The sequence below is a fragment of the Scaptodrosophila lebanonensis genome, unplaced genomic scaffold (assembly GCF_003285725.1).
Source record: "Scaptodrosophila lebanonensis strain 11010-0011.00,11010-0021.00 unplaced genomic scaffold, SlebRS2 tig00000098-arrow-pilon, whole genome shotgun sequence".
Classification (NCBI taxonomy): Eukaryota; Metazoa; Arthropoda; class Insecta; order Diptera; family Drosophilidae; genus Scaptodrosophila; species Scaptodrosophila lebanonensis.
The window spans coordinates 3,015,410-3,031,914 of record NW_022060568.1 but is presented as its reverse complement, the minus strand read 5'-3'; the positions used below and the strand labels follow the sequence as shown (position 1 = coordinate 3,031,914).

At 40.5% G+C, this 16,505-nt stretch overlaps 1 protein-coding gene across 1 annotated transcript; it reads right to left on the bottom strand.

The window, feature by feature from the left end:
- Positions 1-4,584: 4,584 nt before the first annotated feature.
- LOC115627980 lies at positions 4,585-15,565 on the bottom strand. Its single transcript, XM_030523876.1, has 6 exons — positions 15,427-15,565; positions 12,317-12,617; positions 7,676-8,029; positions 7,376-7,472; positions 6,505-7,287; positions 4,585-5,431 (listed from the first exon to the last, which is right to left on the bottom strand). Exons 2-6 carry the CDS (start codon positions 12,488-12,490, stop codon positions 5,043-5,045), a joined length of 1,797 nt encoding a protein of 598 aa, XP_030379736.1. The 5' UTR covers positions 12,491-12,617; positions 15,427-15,565; the 3' UTR covers positions 4,585-5,042.
- Between the last annotated feature and the right edge of the window lie 940 nt (positions 15,566-16,505).

The following is a 16,505-nucleotide window of genomic DNA, read 5'->3' as shown; positions in this document are numbered from 1 at the left end:
CGGCCAAAGGTAGATCTGAAAGCGGAAAGCTGGAAAACTGGTTTTCTCACGCATCCCCTCCCTGTTGGGCGAACGGTCGCGACACATACACAGACAGGCACTTCACATCCTCTGGCAAGGACAGCAGAAGCTGCAGAGCAACGACACATGAGTCGCAAAAGCCGTATGGCGAGTATTCAAATTAAATGTTTGTTGTTGCATTTCGGCAACAGGACATGTCAGCGGCCGCTACAATGAACGGACACTAACGGACGAAAAGGAAAGGAAAGGGTTTCGAGGTTGGGGTTGGGGTTGGCCGGGCATACAACATTACACATTGAGAGTTAGGTCAGTTGCAGGGCAATCAAGAAATGAATTTGCATACTCATAGTGTGGATAGTATCGACCTTCAGCAATCAGGGCCGGTCCACACCCGGTCCAGAGCCGGTCGGTCCACACCCGGTCCACGGCCGGTCCACTGTCGAGCGCATTCTGGTCAAACCGGTCGGGTCAGTTTTTCTCAGACTCAGCCGCCCATCAACTGATGTTAAATAATAGCCCGTCGTGTGTACATGTGTGTGTTCGTGTGTGTGTGTGTGTGTGTGTGGATTAGTTGGGCCTAGGCTAATGGCACCCCAAGGGTGTCGACTGAACGCTCATGCACTCATGCATTAGAGAACCCTTTCGCATATGCCTTGGCCATTTGCCATTGTTTACGATTATAAGTACACGGCACATACATGCTCGCATACGTACACCATATGTATATATATCTATATATACGAGTACTCCCCAAAAGTGTTGCCGGCCGGTCTGTCAGTCCGTTGGTCGTTTGGTGTATCGGCCAGCCTTCGATAGAGCGCAACACATGTGTGTTTACTTCGTCGTCCTTGCCGCTGCTGTTGTTATCAACAGCCGCATCCTCATCTGCATATTCACCATCCATAGTCTGTCTCAGAGTCAGTCTCGCTCCTTGCTCGGCATCTAACACACACACACACACACACACACACATACTCTTACTGTAATACTCATGCGTGTATGTGCGCAGCTTTTCCACACATGCGTGCGTATGCGAAACTGGCACTCGCACTCGCATTCGCATTCGGCTTGGTAAGCTCATTTCGGCTTTGACGCCGAAGCCAAACAGTTGACATGTCCTCCAGGACACGCGACAGTGCAGACAGACATAAATGTTTAACGATGCCACACACATGTGTATAAAATAATTGACTAATGCGGCAATAAAAATCGAAATTAAGAAAACCGGTGTTTGTGCAAAAGTGTGAAATGCGTTGGCGGAATCGAGTTTAGTGCCGAGAAGTGACTCCTCCATTTACATACTATACACAAATGAATCAATCGGTGCGGCCGTGAAAGAAGCCAGAGTCTACACCCACACGGCACCACAACACACGCCAAGCACTTGGATGTCTACTCCGTATAGGTATACAAGTATATAGTCTCGTATACTCGTATACGCAATTGTTGTCTTGGCTGCCGGTTTCTTTATCTTTTGCCGCAACGAGCTCGCTCTCTCGCTCAAGATGAAATGGATTGAACGCGATGACAAGTGTTTTTATGTCTTTTCCTACTTCCAAGTTTTCAGAGCAATTGCAGAACAAGCCAATTGATGCTCTCTGGAACTTATAGAACTAGAATACCATTTCAATAACAGCGTGGTACGGGTTTCTGAAATGAACACGACGAGGAGTAATTCAGCTTTCTGATTGACAGACAAACTTACATATATAGAACTACTATTAGGAGTTTAGCTGAGCTATCACTCCCCCCCTACTTGGAGATAATACAGATATTATATACAGATATCATATACAGATATTATATTGAGAGATACGCTTATTTATGATTTTGTTCAGCAGACAAAGACATAAGCAACGGTCAGACAAGCAGGCAGATAATCAGCACACAAATGTAACTGAACAAAAAGTATATCAAGGATTTTTAGAAAAGGCAGGCTTCCTAATTAGAATAATTGTTGCTGCTTGTATAGTAAGTCAAGTTTGTGTGCAGATTGTCTGCCTGTCTTGTCGCTGCCTTAGTAGGGCAAGACCCTTGATAGTGGGGCGCAAAAAGGATAAAAGTTGATATTAAACGCAAGTAAGCCAGTTTAGAACACATTCTAAATAGCATTTAGCAATATATCCGTGTCCTAGCTATCAACAGTGAATGGTTTGTATTCCACATCGAAACGAAGCTTATCGCAGCCCATATAGTACTATATATAGCCAAGGTTCGTTGCCATGGGAACAATCTGAGCAGAAATCAGTCTTAGTAATATTTTGTTTCTATATAGCGATGTTGTAATCAATTTCCATATCAATATACATATGTATATAAGTATTTAAAATATGTGAGGAGTCTTATAAGGCATATTGGGCATTAAATGGAGCTTTCAAATATATGTACGAAATAACTATTAGTTGTCTAGTGTTTGCAACTCTAAACTGCTTACCACAATATCGATTTCGACATCGAAGGAACTTAACGTAGAGCGTTAACAAAACAGCATTAGCTTATACATACAAGTAGATACCTGATAGATCCATACTTTTTGAAATATTTTGGCTCCCCGCCGATTCTCAAGACAGAATTAAATAACTTAGGGTGATGCAAGTGCTCCAATTAATTGTAAACTTTCCACTTAAAATTGAGTACAGACTCGTTTTTTTAAGTTGAGAGAACATTACTGTACTTAATCGTACCTTTACTATATTCCTTTATGATTGCTTATCTATGTAATTCTTTGCATATCCCTTATGTGTATTATGTATGTGTTTACTTTCTGTGCTTATATTTACTATACATTTGATTGAGAGCCAGACTTTAATCTTTGTTTGGTCGTTTTCGGTAGTTTTTGTTTCGCGTTACCTAAGAGAAGTGTTTAATTCAGGGACTGCAAATAATGATTATTTTGTTATTTTTAAACGAAAAAATCATTCACTTATAGTAACTATGAGAAAGCGGGGTCTTTACAGATATCATTTTCTAAAGATTATCTATGCATTTTCACAATGATTTATCTTTTTTAATTTTTATTCACCCACTAAAATTTAATAATTTTTTCTTAACTTTAATTTAAATGAACGAAAATGAGGTTAGAGTTATGGAGGCTTAATTCAATAAAAATACTGTCGGCAATAAAGAGCCTGTGAGCAATAAAAACCACAAATCGCCTTATTTACATAGATACAAGACTTTTCAGCATAACATGGATATTGAGTTTATTGATTTTCAAATCGGATTGCTAATACACTCAACAAGTTTCTCGACACACACGTACCTGTATGTACAAGTAGATGTGTGTGCAAAGCAAATGCATGGTAAGCAGTGTAATCTCCTCAATCTCGTTTAATATTCTGTACTTCCCAGCTTGAAGTAACGATTTAAGCTTCCAGTTGTGACCAACAGTTCTGTTTAAATTGAAGTTAGTTTGTTGGCCAAAAATCAGCTGCTCTCAGTCCTGCTCCTTCCTTCCTTCCTTCCTTGCTTCCTTCCTTCCGTCTGCCATACTCAACACACATGTGGGAGAGCACACATGCACACATATGTATGTACGAGTATGTAGTATGTATATATGTAGGTATATCATTAACAGCATCATCATAATCCTCGGCATCTTCATCATTGCCATCGTCGAAGGCAAGGTCAAGTGATTGACAACAAAGCAGCTGCTGAGAGGGGCCGTCAAAGTCCCAGTCAGCATAGCCTACAAGGAGGACCTGGGCTGTGTGCCTCCCTATCATCCCATCATCCCACCATCCCATCATCCTGTCATCCTGTTTGCCAAAAATTGTATATACATATGTATATGCCTATGTATATACGAAAATGTATACAAGTATGTACATATATACAACAAAAATTATAGCCCGCTTCAACAGCTTTTGACAAACTTTGCCGCTTCATTTTTCTGCCATTTTTATAGATTTTTCTCTACACCATTTTGTGTTGCTTGGCTTGTTGGTGGCGGGGGCGGGGGCAGGGAAAGGGACAGGGGCAGGGGAAGGGCCGCACAGCGGGTGGATGGCCAACCATTCGGCAATTGTCTAATTTTTGTTGTTGCCGCTGTTGCTGCTGTTGTTTTTTCCTTCTTCTTTTTTGCTTTTTCGTTTCTTTCAAATTGCCGAACTCTCGCAGGGGGTGGACGACGACGATTCATTTTCATTCTTTTCCATCTCTCTGTGTGTGTGTGTGTATTTGAGTGTGATTGTGTGTGTCCGTCGTTCGGCCAACCATCTTGTTTCCTACCAGGCGTACTCACCACCACATTAGCAACAACAACAACAACAACAACAAAAATAGCAACAGCAACAGAAAGAGCGGAAAGAGCGCCCACAACCAACCCCCGCCAAAGTCGCTGCTAAAATCATCAACAGGGCGAAAAAACAGAAACAATTCTATGCCGTGTCCGTGTCCGTGTCCGCGTCCGAGTCCGAGTTCAAAGCCGAGTCCGAGCTCGAAACGAATTCCTACGAGTCCTACACCGACATCGTCGTCGACGTCGACTTGGAGTCCGAACGAAGATAACGACCACTCGTTGGATTGTGTTCGGCCTCGTCCGCATCCGCCTCCTCATCAAAGACCCAAAAAAAAAGGAGCAGGCTGGCCAGAGCTTTTAGAGCTGAGTGGGTGGCTTGGGAGGTGCTGTGTGCGCGCAAGAGCGACAATAATAACAACAACAACAACAACAACAGTAACAGCAACAGCAACACAAACAGGCCAAGAAAAAGTAATTCTGCGAAAGATGCGAAGCAAGCAGGAGAACAGCAGGAATAATTACATATACACGTATACATCCTTATGTATGTATGTATGTACATAGGTGTAGGTGTAAGTGTAGGTATGTAGTTTGCGATAAATATAGTTTTATGAAAATTATTTTATTCTTTCTACCCGCCCCGTTACAGCCCCTCGTTGCCCCAACCTTTCACATGCACATCCACATCCACATCCACAACCACAACCACATCCCTTCACATCGCTCTACAGTCATTTCTCTTCGTTTGTTTCATAGCCTTTGGCTGACAATCAAGTGTCTGCTAAGCATCCAGATCCAGTCCAGACCCTAGAGTAAGCTGCTTGGGCAGACCATCCACAGCACTGACCAGGGCACTGCCACTTGCCGGATTACTGACCCCACCACTCCGGTGCTTATGCGAGGCGAGTTGAGCGCGAGACAGGACGCTGCAGTCGCAGGATAAACAATGATAATGCGTATGCCTCAGTGCATAGGAACAAGCCTGGTTCTCACAGTTCTCGTAGCGGGCGATTTTCCGAAAACCCGCCGACCGTAAATACTCCATCCGACTGTGAAGTCGACGGTGCGCCACGACCTTGCTGCTGTCACAGCACACATAATCACATTTACGGCAATGGAAGTGTGAGGACTTCTTCGGAGGCTGCGTCCCGGCTGCGGCTGTGCCGGCATCTGCAAGACGACAAGCGAATCGTAAGTAAATTAGCGTCTGCAACTAAACACCACAGTCGCAAGTTTCTCCCATTTATCTTTATTTGTGTAATATACTAAAGTAAATCAGTCGCTGCTTCTTAGCCTCCCTCTCTACCCTTCTTCAGCATTTCTGCATTTCTAACTAGTTGGAGTCTTTAACAGACGATGTACATTGAACAAAAAATAGCATTATTGTCACACAAAAAATACATCGCTCCAAGTTCCTCAAAATTCCTCTCTCTCTACCCGGTTTCTATACATTCATGAAATCATAATGATAGTTGTTTTTTTAAATTATGGTCAGATAGGCAAATAATTTGCTCACGAATTAGTTGTATGCACAAATAGTTTTGTCTCCAATCTGGTGTTGCTTTAATTAATTAATTGATTGATTAAACAATTCAATTTTATACAGAGAGCTAGTAGTTTGAGATGAGAGGTTCAGAATACCGAATCTGGTTATCTTTAGATTCTATAAGACTGTATACGACTGTATAGGAATTAATGACAATTTACAAATAAGAATCCCTGAATTTATTACTCTTTCAATCAGCAATCAAATTTGTATACAATCATATATATTTATTTTGATATTCGGCAAGTCTGTGTGCAAACTATTTGCCTGATTGACCATATAGTTCCTACAGGATTGAGAATCCAAACCAAACCAATTACACACAAATTATAGATTAATAAGAGTCTTGTTTAAGCTAAGCACATGTATGGCCTTAAACTAATAAATCAGCTGAATCGAACAGTTTAACATTTTAGTAATATAGAAATTTTAATTCCTTGTTCAGATGTCAAAGAAATCATGAAACATTATGCTTTGAAGATATAGAATATTCTTGACCACTAGCAAATAAAACGGAAACATTTCATGAACTCCACAATAGCTTATAGTCGCATTTTTTATAAGAAATAAATAAGAAATAAGATCGTTTCAAAAACATTAAATAAAATATGGATTCTGTCGCATAACTTCGTTGTTTTAATGGGGACTTTTCAGATATTTTTGATTTTCAATTTTGGTTTTTTTTCATCCCACTTACCCAGTCCGTGGACATTGTCCATCGGCATGGCGAAGCAACAGTTGGGCACACCGCACTGCATATTGGCGCGAAACTGAAGGAAGTCGGAGCCCATGAGGGTGTCCAGGCGCTCGTGGCGGGCCGTGTGCTGCATGAAGCGCGTCCTGTCGCAGAAGCTGTAGTGGCAGTCCTTGCGATTACAATGGAAGTGCGACTGATGGTTGCGATAGCCGCAGCGCTCGAAGTGGCAGTCCTCGTTGAAGCGAAACTTGAGGTAGCCCGTGGGTATGTCATTGCCTCGCAGTTGTTTCCGGGGGGGCGTATCGCCCAGGGGTGCAACTATGATCGGCGGAGGTTGTTCCTGAGACGTGGCTGCCACCGAAGGTGAGGCGGCAGATGACGCAGCAGCGGTGGCTGTGGCAGCCACTGCGGCCACATTGAGGAGCAGTTGTTTCTGTTGGACAGCGCTCTCGAGGAGCAGGCGCATGTCGAGGGGGACTGAACTGTCTGCCGCGATGGGGGGCATCGGCAGAGGCAGCAGTGTGCGTAGGAAGCCAGGCAGGAGAACTTGACGCTGATAAAGATTCAATAGGTGTTTGAACTGCAGCAGCTTTAGGTTCTCCGCGGGCTCACTGCAGAGCCCAGAGGTTGTTGTTGGAATTGCTTGGGTATCTGCGACAGATTCCCTTTTCGATGGCACTATGTTCTTCATGCTCAAGTCCTCAGGCTGTTCGGGACTGGAGGCAACACTTTCGGCTGCTGGACTCAGGTTTTCCGGATAGAAAGTGCCTGCAGCACGGACAACTAAACACGCATAGGCAGAACGAGAGAGAGAGAGAGAGAAATAACGCAAGTTGCAGTTTTTGAAAAAAAAAAAAATGTGTATACACACCAGATACTCTTTCGTACACCTCGCTGGACGCGTGCATCATTGCGGGAGCTACCGCTTCGGAGTCTTCAGGTACCATTACCAATGTCTCCGTAGAATGCTGCATTTGAATAAATCTGACTTTAAAACATGCTTGCATAGAGGGCAGCGACTAGAATTACTAAGTCCTGCACTTTCCACTATATGAATTGATGTCCGTAAGTAAAGGAGTAAGTCACAAATTCTACCACATGCAATGGAATGGATCAGCGCTCTCTTTTAAGAAGTAACTTCCAGTCGCTTAACCCAACTACGACTACTCACTTGAAGTGCCGAGTCTTGTTCAGACAACAAATCCATTGGACGTCTTTTTCGCTCACAACCGGCACCCGCAGCTGGCGATGAAGGCAAAACGCCCAATGTTGGTTGCCTCTGGGATCGCTGATGTTGTCGTCCTGCGGCGCTCACTGTTGTCTGGTCTATTGTAGGGCCACGCTTTCGACTAAGCCGGCGGCTATGTGGGAGCTCATGAGAGGTGCCCAAGAGGCTGCTTCTCTCCATTGTGGTCACAACACCAGCATTATGGGAAAGGGGGGCAGCAGCAGCAGCGGCGATTGCTGCGGACTCATTCTTTTCCAATTTAAAGCTTGTAAATATGGCTTGGGGAGACTGTTGGGTCTGTGGAGAGAGGGAGATAGGGAAACAGAGAGAGAGAGAGAGAGAGATTTTGAGTCATCAAGCGGTTTCCCAGAAACCCCAACTACAATTATGCTCGCCTCTCCCATGCTCATTATAATGCCACAAGAAACACAAGCTTGCCACCCGCCTTTCCACTAAGCTGCCCAAACGCGTTGCAATGTTTCCCTTCAGCCCATATTTTGGTTGTTACTGTAGTTGTTGATGTTGTTGTCCATGTTGTTGTTGCCGTTGTTAATTGTCATAGTTTCGGATTTATGACAAACACTCGCGCTCGCACCCAGTTTATTATTTCCGAAATTACTGTTAATGTTTATTGTTGGCCCAAAATGTCACTATTTAAATTTTGTTCACGCATCAAATCAATAATAAAAAATAAATAAAATAATAAGCAAAATACACAACAAAAGCGAAAAGAGAAACCTCTGAAAAACGTCCACAGTGCATATATAGACAATGCCAGCGCTTCAATACCCTCCCTGTCCATACACATGCAAGCACACACACACACACACACACACACACACACACACACATATACTCGTACATACTATACATACATATTTATATACAAAAGCATTCAAACTCGTACTTAGAAGTACATTAGATCGGGCCAGATACGTGCGCTAAAGCTTTTAACTATCAGCCATACCTATATGGACAAACAAAAAAATGCATGAATCGAGTAACAACATTTAGAAAATCGACATGAAAAATAGCCGGCCCCTTAATGAAGAAACAATTTCTTTCTTGAAGATGATTGTGCCCTAAATTTTGGAGAAGGGTTTTTAACAGTCATAAGCAAGACAAATCGTTTTGAGGACGAAAACGGTCTTTGTTTTCAGCATAAAAAGTCTGTTCCAGAAAAGGTTCTTAAGGTCTGTTAAAATACATTATTTCAGCCCTATACGTTAGATTAAAAGTAAATATAGAGAAGGCTACACATTTAATAGTCACCTATATTTGTCTTTAAAAGTCCCAATAAATACTTCGATATTTGATGAGAATAGCATTTGTTTCAGTTATGATATATGTGCCATGTTTGAGACAAATTTTGGTGGCATATATTAGATATTATATTTTATATACATCTTAACGCTAATTTTACAATATTAAGCTCGATAGTCTGGCCTCTCTGGTTAATCTAATTTGGTATTTGCATTCAAATGCCCTTAAACCATATTTCAAATAACGATACAATGATTTGATTATATTTGCTTCAAAGATAGTTAAGTTCTCATATATTTTTGGTATCTGGATATATAATCCATAATAATAATAAAAAAGAACTTCAATGTTAGTGCTCTTAAGTCTAGCTATAATTGAATGAAGAATTTCATTTGATATTTGCATAGATATTATATGTTTCACTATAATTAAACCTTTGATTATATTTGCTTCGAAAATAGTTGAAAGGCTACTTTTTCCTAGAGTTCTAGAGTTCATTATAATAATTAAAAAGATCTTGAATGTTAGTGGTCTCGAGTCTAGCTATAATTGAATGGAGGAACTTGTTTTTCCATCCTTCTGCAGTCTTATCGAATTTTCTAGCTACCTGTTTGTTTCTATTTTCTAAATATTTCGCTAAATATTCAGATAATTCTGAATCCCATTGGTCTCTTGGAGAATAAATATTTAATTAAGTGAGCTTTGAATTTAAAGAAATGCACGTAATTCTGTTTTTACACGGTCTTTTTATACACGATTTGAAAATTAAATAAATAAATAAAAACACACAGCGCTGGCAAACAGCTAGAAACCATTCTTATATGTGACTTAATAAAATAAATATAAATCCGTGCTTTTTCTATGATTTTAAAAGGTTTTGAGATAAGGAACCAATCACCTATTTTTGCGTATTATCAATGTCTTTCTCTACACGACTTTTTCTGGAACCAAACTTCCGTGTAAAAACAGAATTAGGTGTATATATTTTTTCTGCTTATAACAATGCCCTTTAAATGATTTCCAATAAAAGCAACAAGAGCCGCATTTCCTCCTGCTATTATTACTATTTTTATTTTTATTTTTTTGTAGAAAAGAACAAACGTAGAGCATTTCAATGGCCAATATAACTGAATGGGCCTGCACAGGTTGCGGGTTCGGCCCGTGCCTCAGAGCTCGAATTCAGTTTATTTCCAAAAAGAATGGCACAAATGGCAATGGAAAAATATTTATTTAAATTTTTCGATTCACACAGACACTCCAGTGCCCACACCACCAACAACACCACCACCACCACCTCCATCGCCACCACCTCCATCGCCACCATCTCTATAGCGCAGCTCACCGGCCCAGCCATGTACGTATTGTCAGTCCATGAACAGCCCCCCTCCATCGCCCCCCACCGTCGATGGCGTCGATGTCGATGTCGATAGCAGAGAGACTGACGCGTGGGCAGAGTAATCGTAAACCCAAACCTAAACGTAAACGCAAACGCAAACGTAAAGTACTGTGCGTGTGCATGAGGCGACAAACTCGGCTAAAAATGTAGAAATTATGAAAATGACAGTTAAAAGCACAAAACGTACGCAGTTCCCTCGGCTGGCTGGCTGGCTGGCTGGCTGGCTGGTGGGAGGGCAGGGCAAGATTGAGGGAGGGGGACGGGCGGACAGATGAAAGGTGGTCGTTGCTGCCGTTGTTGTCGTTACCGCCACTGCCACTGCCACTGACGAATAGACAGACAGACGAACGGACGGATGGACGAATGGACGGACGGGCACAAGTGAAATAAATGCGGAAACACTCGTTGTCAATATTAATATGACGAATATGGCAAAAACCAAATCCGAAGACTCAACTCAATACACAGCACATAAAAATGCCACATTAGGCTCCGAGCGGAGACGGAGACGTAGATGAGGGGCTAAGGTGGGGGCAGGGTCGGAGGAGGGGGGCGAAGGCGGGGCTGAAAGCCGACGCAGCACTGCGCACAAATAGGCGCACAAATTCCAAATAACAATTAAACATTGTACAATACATGTGTGTTGATATGTGTGTAAGTATGTATGTGTGTGTGTGTAAGAGAGTTGTTGTGTATTTGTGTGTGTGTGTGAATTAAAATTTGAAGAAACGCGGTCAATTCGAATGGAACTGCAGACCTGCACCTGTCAATGGGTTTAGGGGAATGCGAGTGGGAATGTGGAGAAGTGGAGAAGTGGAGAAGCAGGGACGGGGGCAGGGGTGGGAAGTATCAATAAGGCATATATATGTACACACATATATAATCTTCCTTATAAGCAAATTCGAGGATTTGTTTTTCAGCAAATGATAAGAATCGTAAGCATCCAAAATTGAAATATGTAGTTTAAAAAATTTTGCCGGCCTTTAACGCTTTCTATGCACCTTTTATGAACAAGTCAGATATTTCCGAAACGCCACATCCTATTTTAATTGTTTTATCTCATATATACATGCATATAATTTTTATTTATTTGATTAAGGCATTTTATCTGGCAGTCGAGCAAACAAAATTTGACGGACAAAAAACCAGCTGGACTTAAGGTTTTCTCGTTTTATGGTCAAACATTTTTAATTATTCTTAAAAACACACAAAATAATATAAATAAACAAATAAAATAAATACAAAAAAAAAAATAATTTTATAAATTCATGAAATTATTAGCAAATATTAAAAACAAATGAAAATCAATTTTTTTTTGCATACAAATATTTAAAAATACGTTTTGAAAAAAATAGATGAAAATAAATTTAAGAACTCAAAAATCATTACACTAAATGAAAACCATTAAAACACTTGAACATTAAATTAAAATTAATAAGTGAAAATCAATAAGCCAAATATATTTAGGAAGCATACGATTAGGAATTAATGATATTAAAAATGTATTGAACAAATTTTAAAATAATAAATAAACTTCTGAAAGCAAGACTAAGTATGCTTAATTGTGAAAAGCCTTGATTAGAAAATAGTTAATTTATGCTTATTTTTGAACATTATAAATAAATGCGTTTCATGTTTTGAATATGAAATATATTAATATATATTTATATTTATGTTGCGAACGTAAATATTCCCCAAAAGGTGCCCGAGGGTCCTCATCAAAATAATGAATTAATATGAATAAACAGATCATAAAATATGCATTTAAATATTAAAAGCTGATGAAAACTACTCTCTACTTTCCCATTTGCAACATTCAAGCAGTCTCAGAGTGGGTCACCGCGTAATTCCCATACTAACAGTAGTCTAAACATTGTTAGCAGCGTTGAGTGAGGAGTCAAGTCCCATTTCAAATGATTACTCACACTTTTGTAGACCTCGACGAAACGGTTCTTTGGCGGTCGCCCACGCTTGCGATTGAAGAAGCCATCGATGGAGGTGATCTGTAGAGGCTGTTCGCGTTCATTGGTCTCGCCATTTGCATCCACTGGAGTGGATCGCCTTCTCTGAGCCTCACTGTGGCTTTCGTCCGCATCCATGTTCTCAAGTGCTTGCCAAGCCCGCTGCACAGCTATTAGATAAGATCCCACAATTCCGGCACTCCCCTCCGTTCCTACAGCGTCATGGCACGTGCTGCACTCACCAATGCCAATGCTGTCCGTCCAGCTGAAAGCGAAAAGAGCATTCAAGTCAAGAACTGAACGTTCAAGAATAAATCCAACTTGCAAACTGACACTGCAATTCCGCAAACAGTTTGTAAGCACACACGAATAAATATCTTATTATACACATGTATATGTTTATACTTATACACATATGTATGTATACTTTTATGAGGATTGCATTCTATTGAGTCAATGCGCCAATCCAACTACGAAAAACTTAACACTGGGGCAACGGCTCAACTTCAAAGGCGAGCTCAGCAAAAACACAAACACTAAACAGAAATTCGACTGGCTCCAGAGGTTAACAGACTGGCTCGCTTGCCAATACTCGATAAGTATGTATAAACAGTTGCTATAGAACTCTTTGACATTTGAGACGATGATATGATACCTTTATGGCGCCCAACATCGATTGGAGCGAATGGATCGAACGGAGGCAGCGAACCTTGCCCCCAGACCCATTTCGCGCTAACCAGCTAAGCAGCTAAGCAGCGGTGGAGGGCACTCCAGCCGAAGAATTTCAAATTTCGCAAATTTTTCCTTTCATTTCATTAGTCAAGTTTACTGGAGGTCTGCTTTTTTGTGAATTGGTTGATAATATTCGCAGTAATTCCCCACAACTGCTATACAAGAATATCCAAATAGTGTGAGCTGTTTCCACCAAAATAATTTCAATTGAACTGATTCTTGTAAAGGAACGACTGACTTGTTTTCTATATTTTTAAAACCTAGAAAATAGGAGAATATATTGATATATTTATTCATTAAAGGAATTCACATCTCGATAAGCAATAAATTATCTCTTGATGATAAATTGAATTGTTTAATTCCAGAAAAGTTAATATTCGAGTAAGGCAAGCATGTCACTATAAGTATTCAAGATCACCATCCAGAAGCTATATACTAAATATTTCATAACTCTCATTTGGGGTCGTTTAGTATTGCTTTATTTCTAGCCTTTTCGCACACGGAATACATTAATATACACTCGCAAGAAATTTTATCAATCTAAGGATGATACCAAATGAACTGCAACCTATTTTTGCCTTATTCCAATATTTTATGGACAGTTAATTATAATCAGCAGACACTGTAAAAAGTTGCTTCGAAGTCGAGCCCCCTTTAATATCTCTGGGCATGCACTAAGAACTCCAAATCGTAAATCGCTGATTTGTGGAATTTATTGAATGATGATAGCCGGCCACAGATTGACTGCGCATGTCCATTTTTTACTCACTCCCTCCAAAAAGTTCACCAACTACATTTTCCTTCATTTTATTGGAGCTACGCAAGAGGAATTTATTTTTGGAATTCTTATACTTAAGATGGTTGTATTCAATATCTTCAATTAAACTAGAAACTGTTTGCATGTGCTCGTAATATTTTTCGAATTTATGGTGGAGGCGGACTTTATGGGCCATAATATAGTTTTTGGATGTGATTCTTAAATAAAAAAAGTTTTCTGTCGCACTCCTACAAATGCTTCTGTAATTCCCAAATGGGCTCTCTGTTTGTCTTGCTGTCTTAAAATTACGAATTATAAGTATAGAATGAAAATGATTGAGTATTGAATCTTTCCCAGACACTGCAATGAAATCAATATGGTTGATATATTTAAAAAAAAAAAAAAAATAGATAATAATCCAGCGAATTAGACTAAATCAGATTATAATTAGTGCGCTGCAAGCCTGAGCTTAAGACCCTAGGCACTACAATAAATAAACAAACAAAAACTGAGATTAAAATGGCGAGAATCCAACATCAAATCCATATAATAAAGAAGCAATTAGTTTGAAAATGTTAATCAAGCCAATACCTAAAGGTTATTTTTGCTTAAGTGGAGGACATGAGGCGCCTAAAAACTAATGGCTAATGCTAAACCTAAGGCCGTTAATATAATTTGTTGGCAATTCTTTTAGGTAACTTGTAGCTCTTGTTTGCGTGAGGAATCAAACCTAAAACTTTAGGGTAGGCTTCGGAAACAAGAGAAAGACTAGAAGCTCCGATTTCATGATAATCTACAATGATTCCTTAGGAATTTTCACTCTACTTGTATTTATTGAGCGATTCAGGCATAGGATTAGCATCCTTAGCACATAGATCAGGAATTTCTAAATACTCGTACATATGCCAGCCAGCATATTTTCTTGTTCCCACGTCGCGACAACGACAACGAAAACTCTTCGACTTCCTCCACTTGTGCGATTGTCGTACGGCAGTATTAAACGTATATATGTATGTGTGTAGATAGACATCTATTTTAAGTCACTTACTGATAGCCATAAAAAGCATTCAATTGTGTTTACTCCATATATAAGCGAATAACTGACATGCAATTACGGGAGGAATTAGCTTGGCGGCCACCATGAAAACGCGACTCCACAATGGGCGCCCACACACACACATACACACAGGGTAGAGGATACATGTATGTACATACATATGTATGTATGTATGTATGTATGTATGTAGGGTTTTCAAGATAGCAATAACAAAAGAGCAGATTCTTGCGATTACCAATAAATGACATTTTGAAGGCGAACGAAGGCAATTTTATCTTGACTTGTACTCCTAAGTAGTAAGTCTCTCTCTCTCTATGTGTGTGTGTGTGTGTGTGTGTGGATTTTTCTGCACATTCGGGCGCATAATCAATGCCTGCCGCACCCCCATTGATATGTAAAGATTGTTTCACTAACTACTTGTATGTATGTGTGTGTACAATAAATGGCACCATAAAAAAAAAAAAACATATTGGTATACTTGAAAAAAAAGAACGAAACAAAATAGCAATCACAATTTTCTTGTCTCACCTTGTCGCATGGCAGGGCGACTTATTTAAATTTGTATTTCAGGGTATATGATATCAGACTAATTTGGTAAACAACCACAATAACAATAACACAACAACAACAAGAGCCCACAAGGCGCGTTCAAACGACACGAGCGGATTAACGATAGTGCGAGCACACAGATTAGCGATCGGATTCAAAACGCGGCGCAACGCAACGCGACGAGACGAGACGAGACGAGACGAGACACGACTCAGACCAAGACCAAGACTTAGATCCAGACGCAAGCGTAGATGGAAGCCAAAACACGTCCGTCGCTGCCAAACAACACTGATCGAGTGCGAGAGACTCAGGCCTGAGCTCCAAACCGAGCCGAACTCAAATGGGCGAGAGCTGAATCCGAATGGGTTGCCGAAATCAAATTCGTAGTACGAGTAGGGCTTTAACTGAGCTGAGCTCGCAAGCCGAGCCTCCCAAAAGCAACAACAGCAGCTAACCACACAGCAAGACGATTTGTTATTGGGCTTTGGGAATTGCATTCAAATGAAACCAGGGTCGACCCCCAATATTGTCCAGAACTCCCAATAATTACTTTACATTTTAGAGCAATTCTAAGGCTAGTTAGAGATTTCATTTCTCTGAATTAGAACAACTACAGCGATAAGACTCTGCTGGAGCAAAAATTAAAAACACGTACACAGTGAAAACTCCCTCAACGGACACCTCTTTTGTCCGGTCACTCTCTTCGGCGGACACTTTTTCTAAAAACTTCGATCGGTGTATAAAGTATTTAAGCGGACACTCCCCTTGGGCGTACAAAAATTGGCCGACCGTGAGTGTCCGGCCATAAGAGTTTTCACTGTATAAGATTCATTGATGCTTTGGCTCTCTCTTTCTCTCGCCTACAATTTTGGCATTAGTTATATTTCTCGCCGATTCGATTAGAAGTCTTTTTCGTGAACCCCTTTCTTCAAGGTTTCAGAAAGATTTGTGAAGTGTACTGTTATTGTAAAAAAATTATTATCGTATAGAACTTTCTTTTCGAGCTTGTGCTATACGTATGTATGTATATCCTTCTTAGCGGAACGACTTGGCATGAA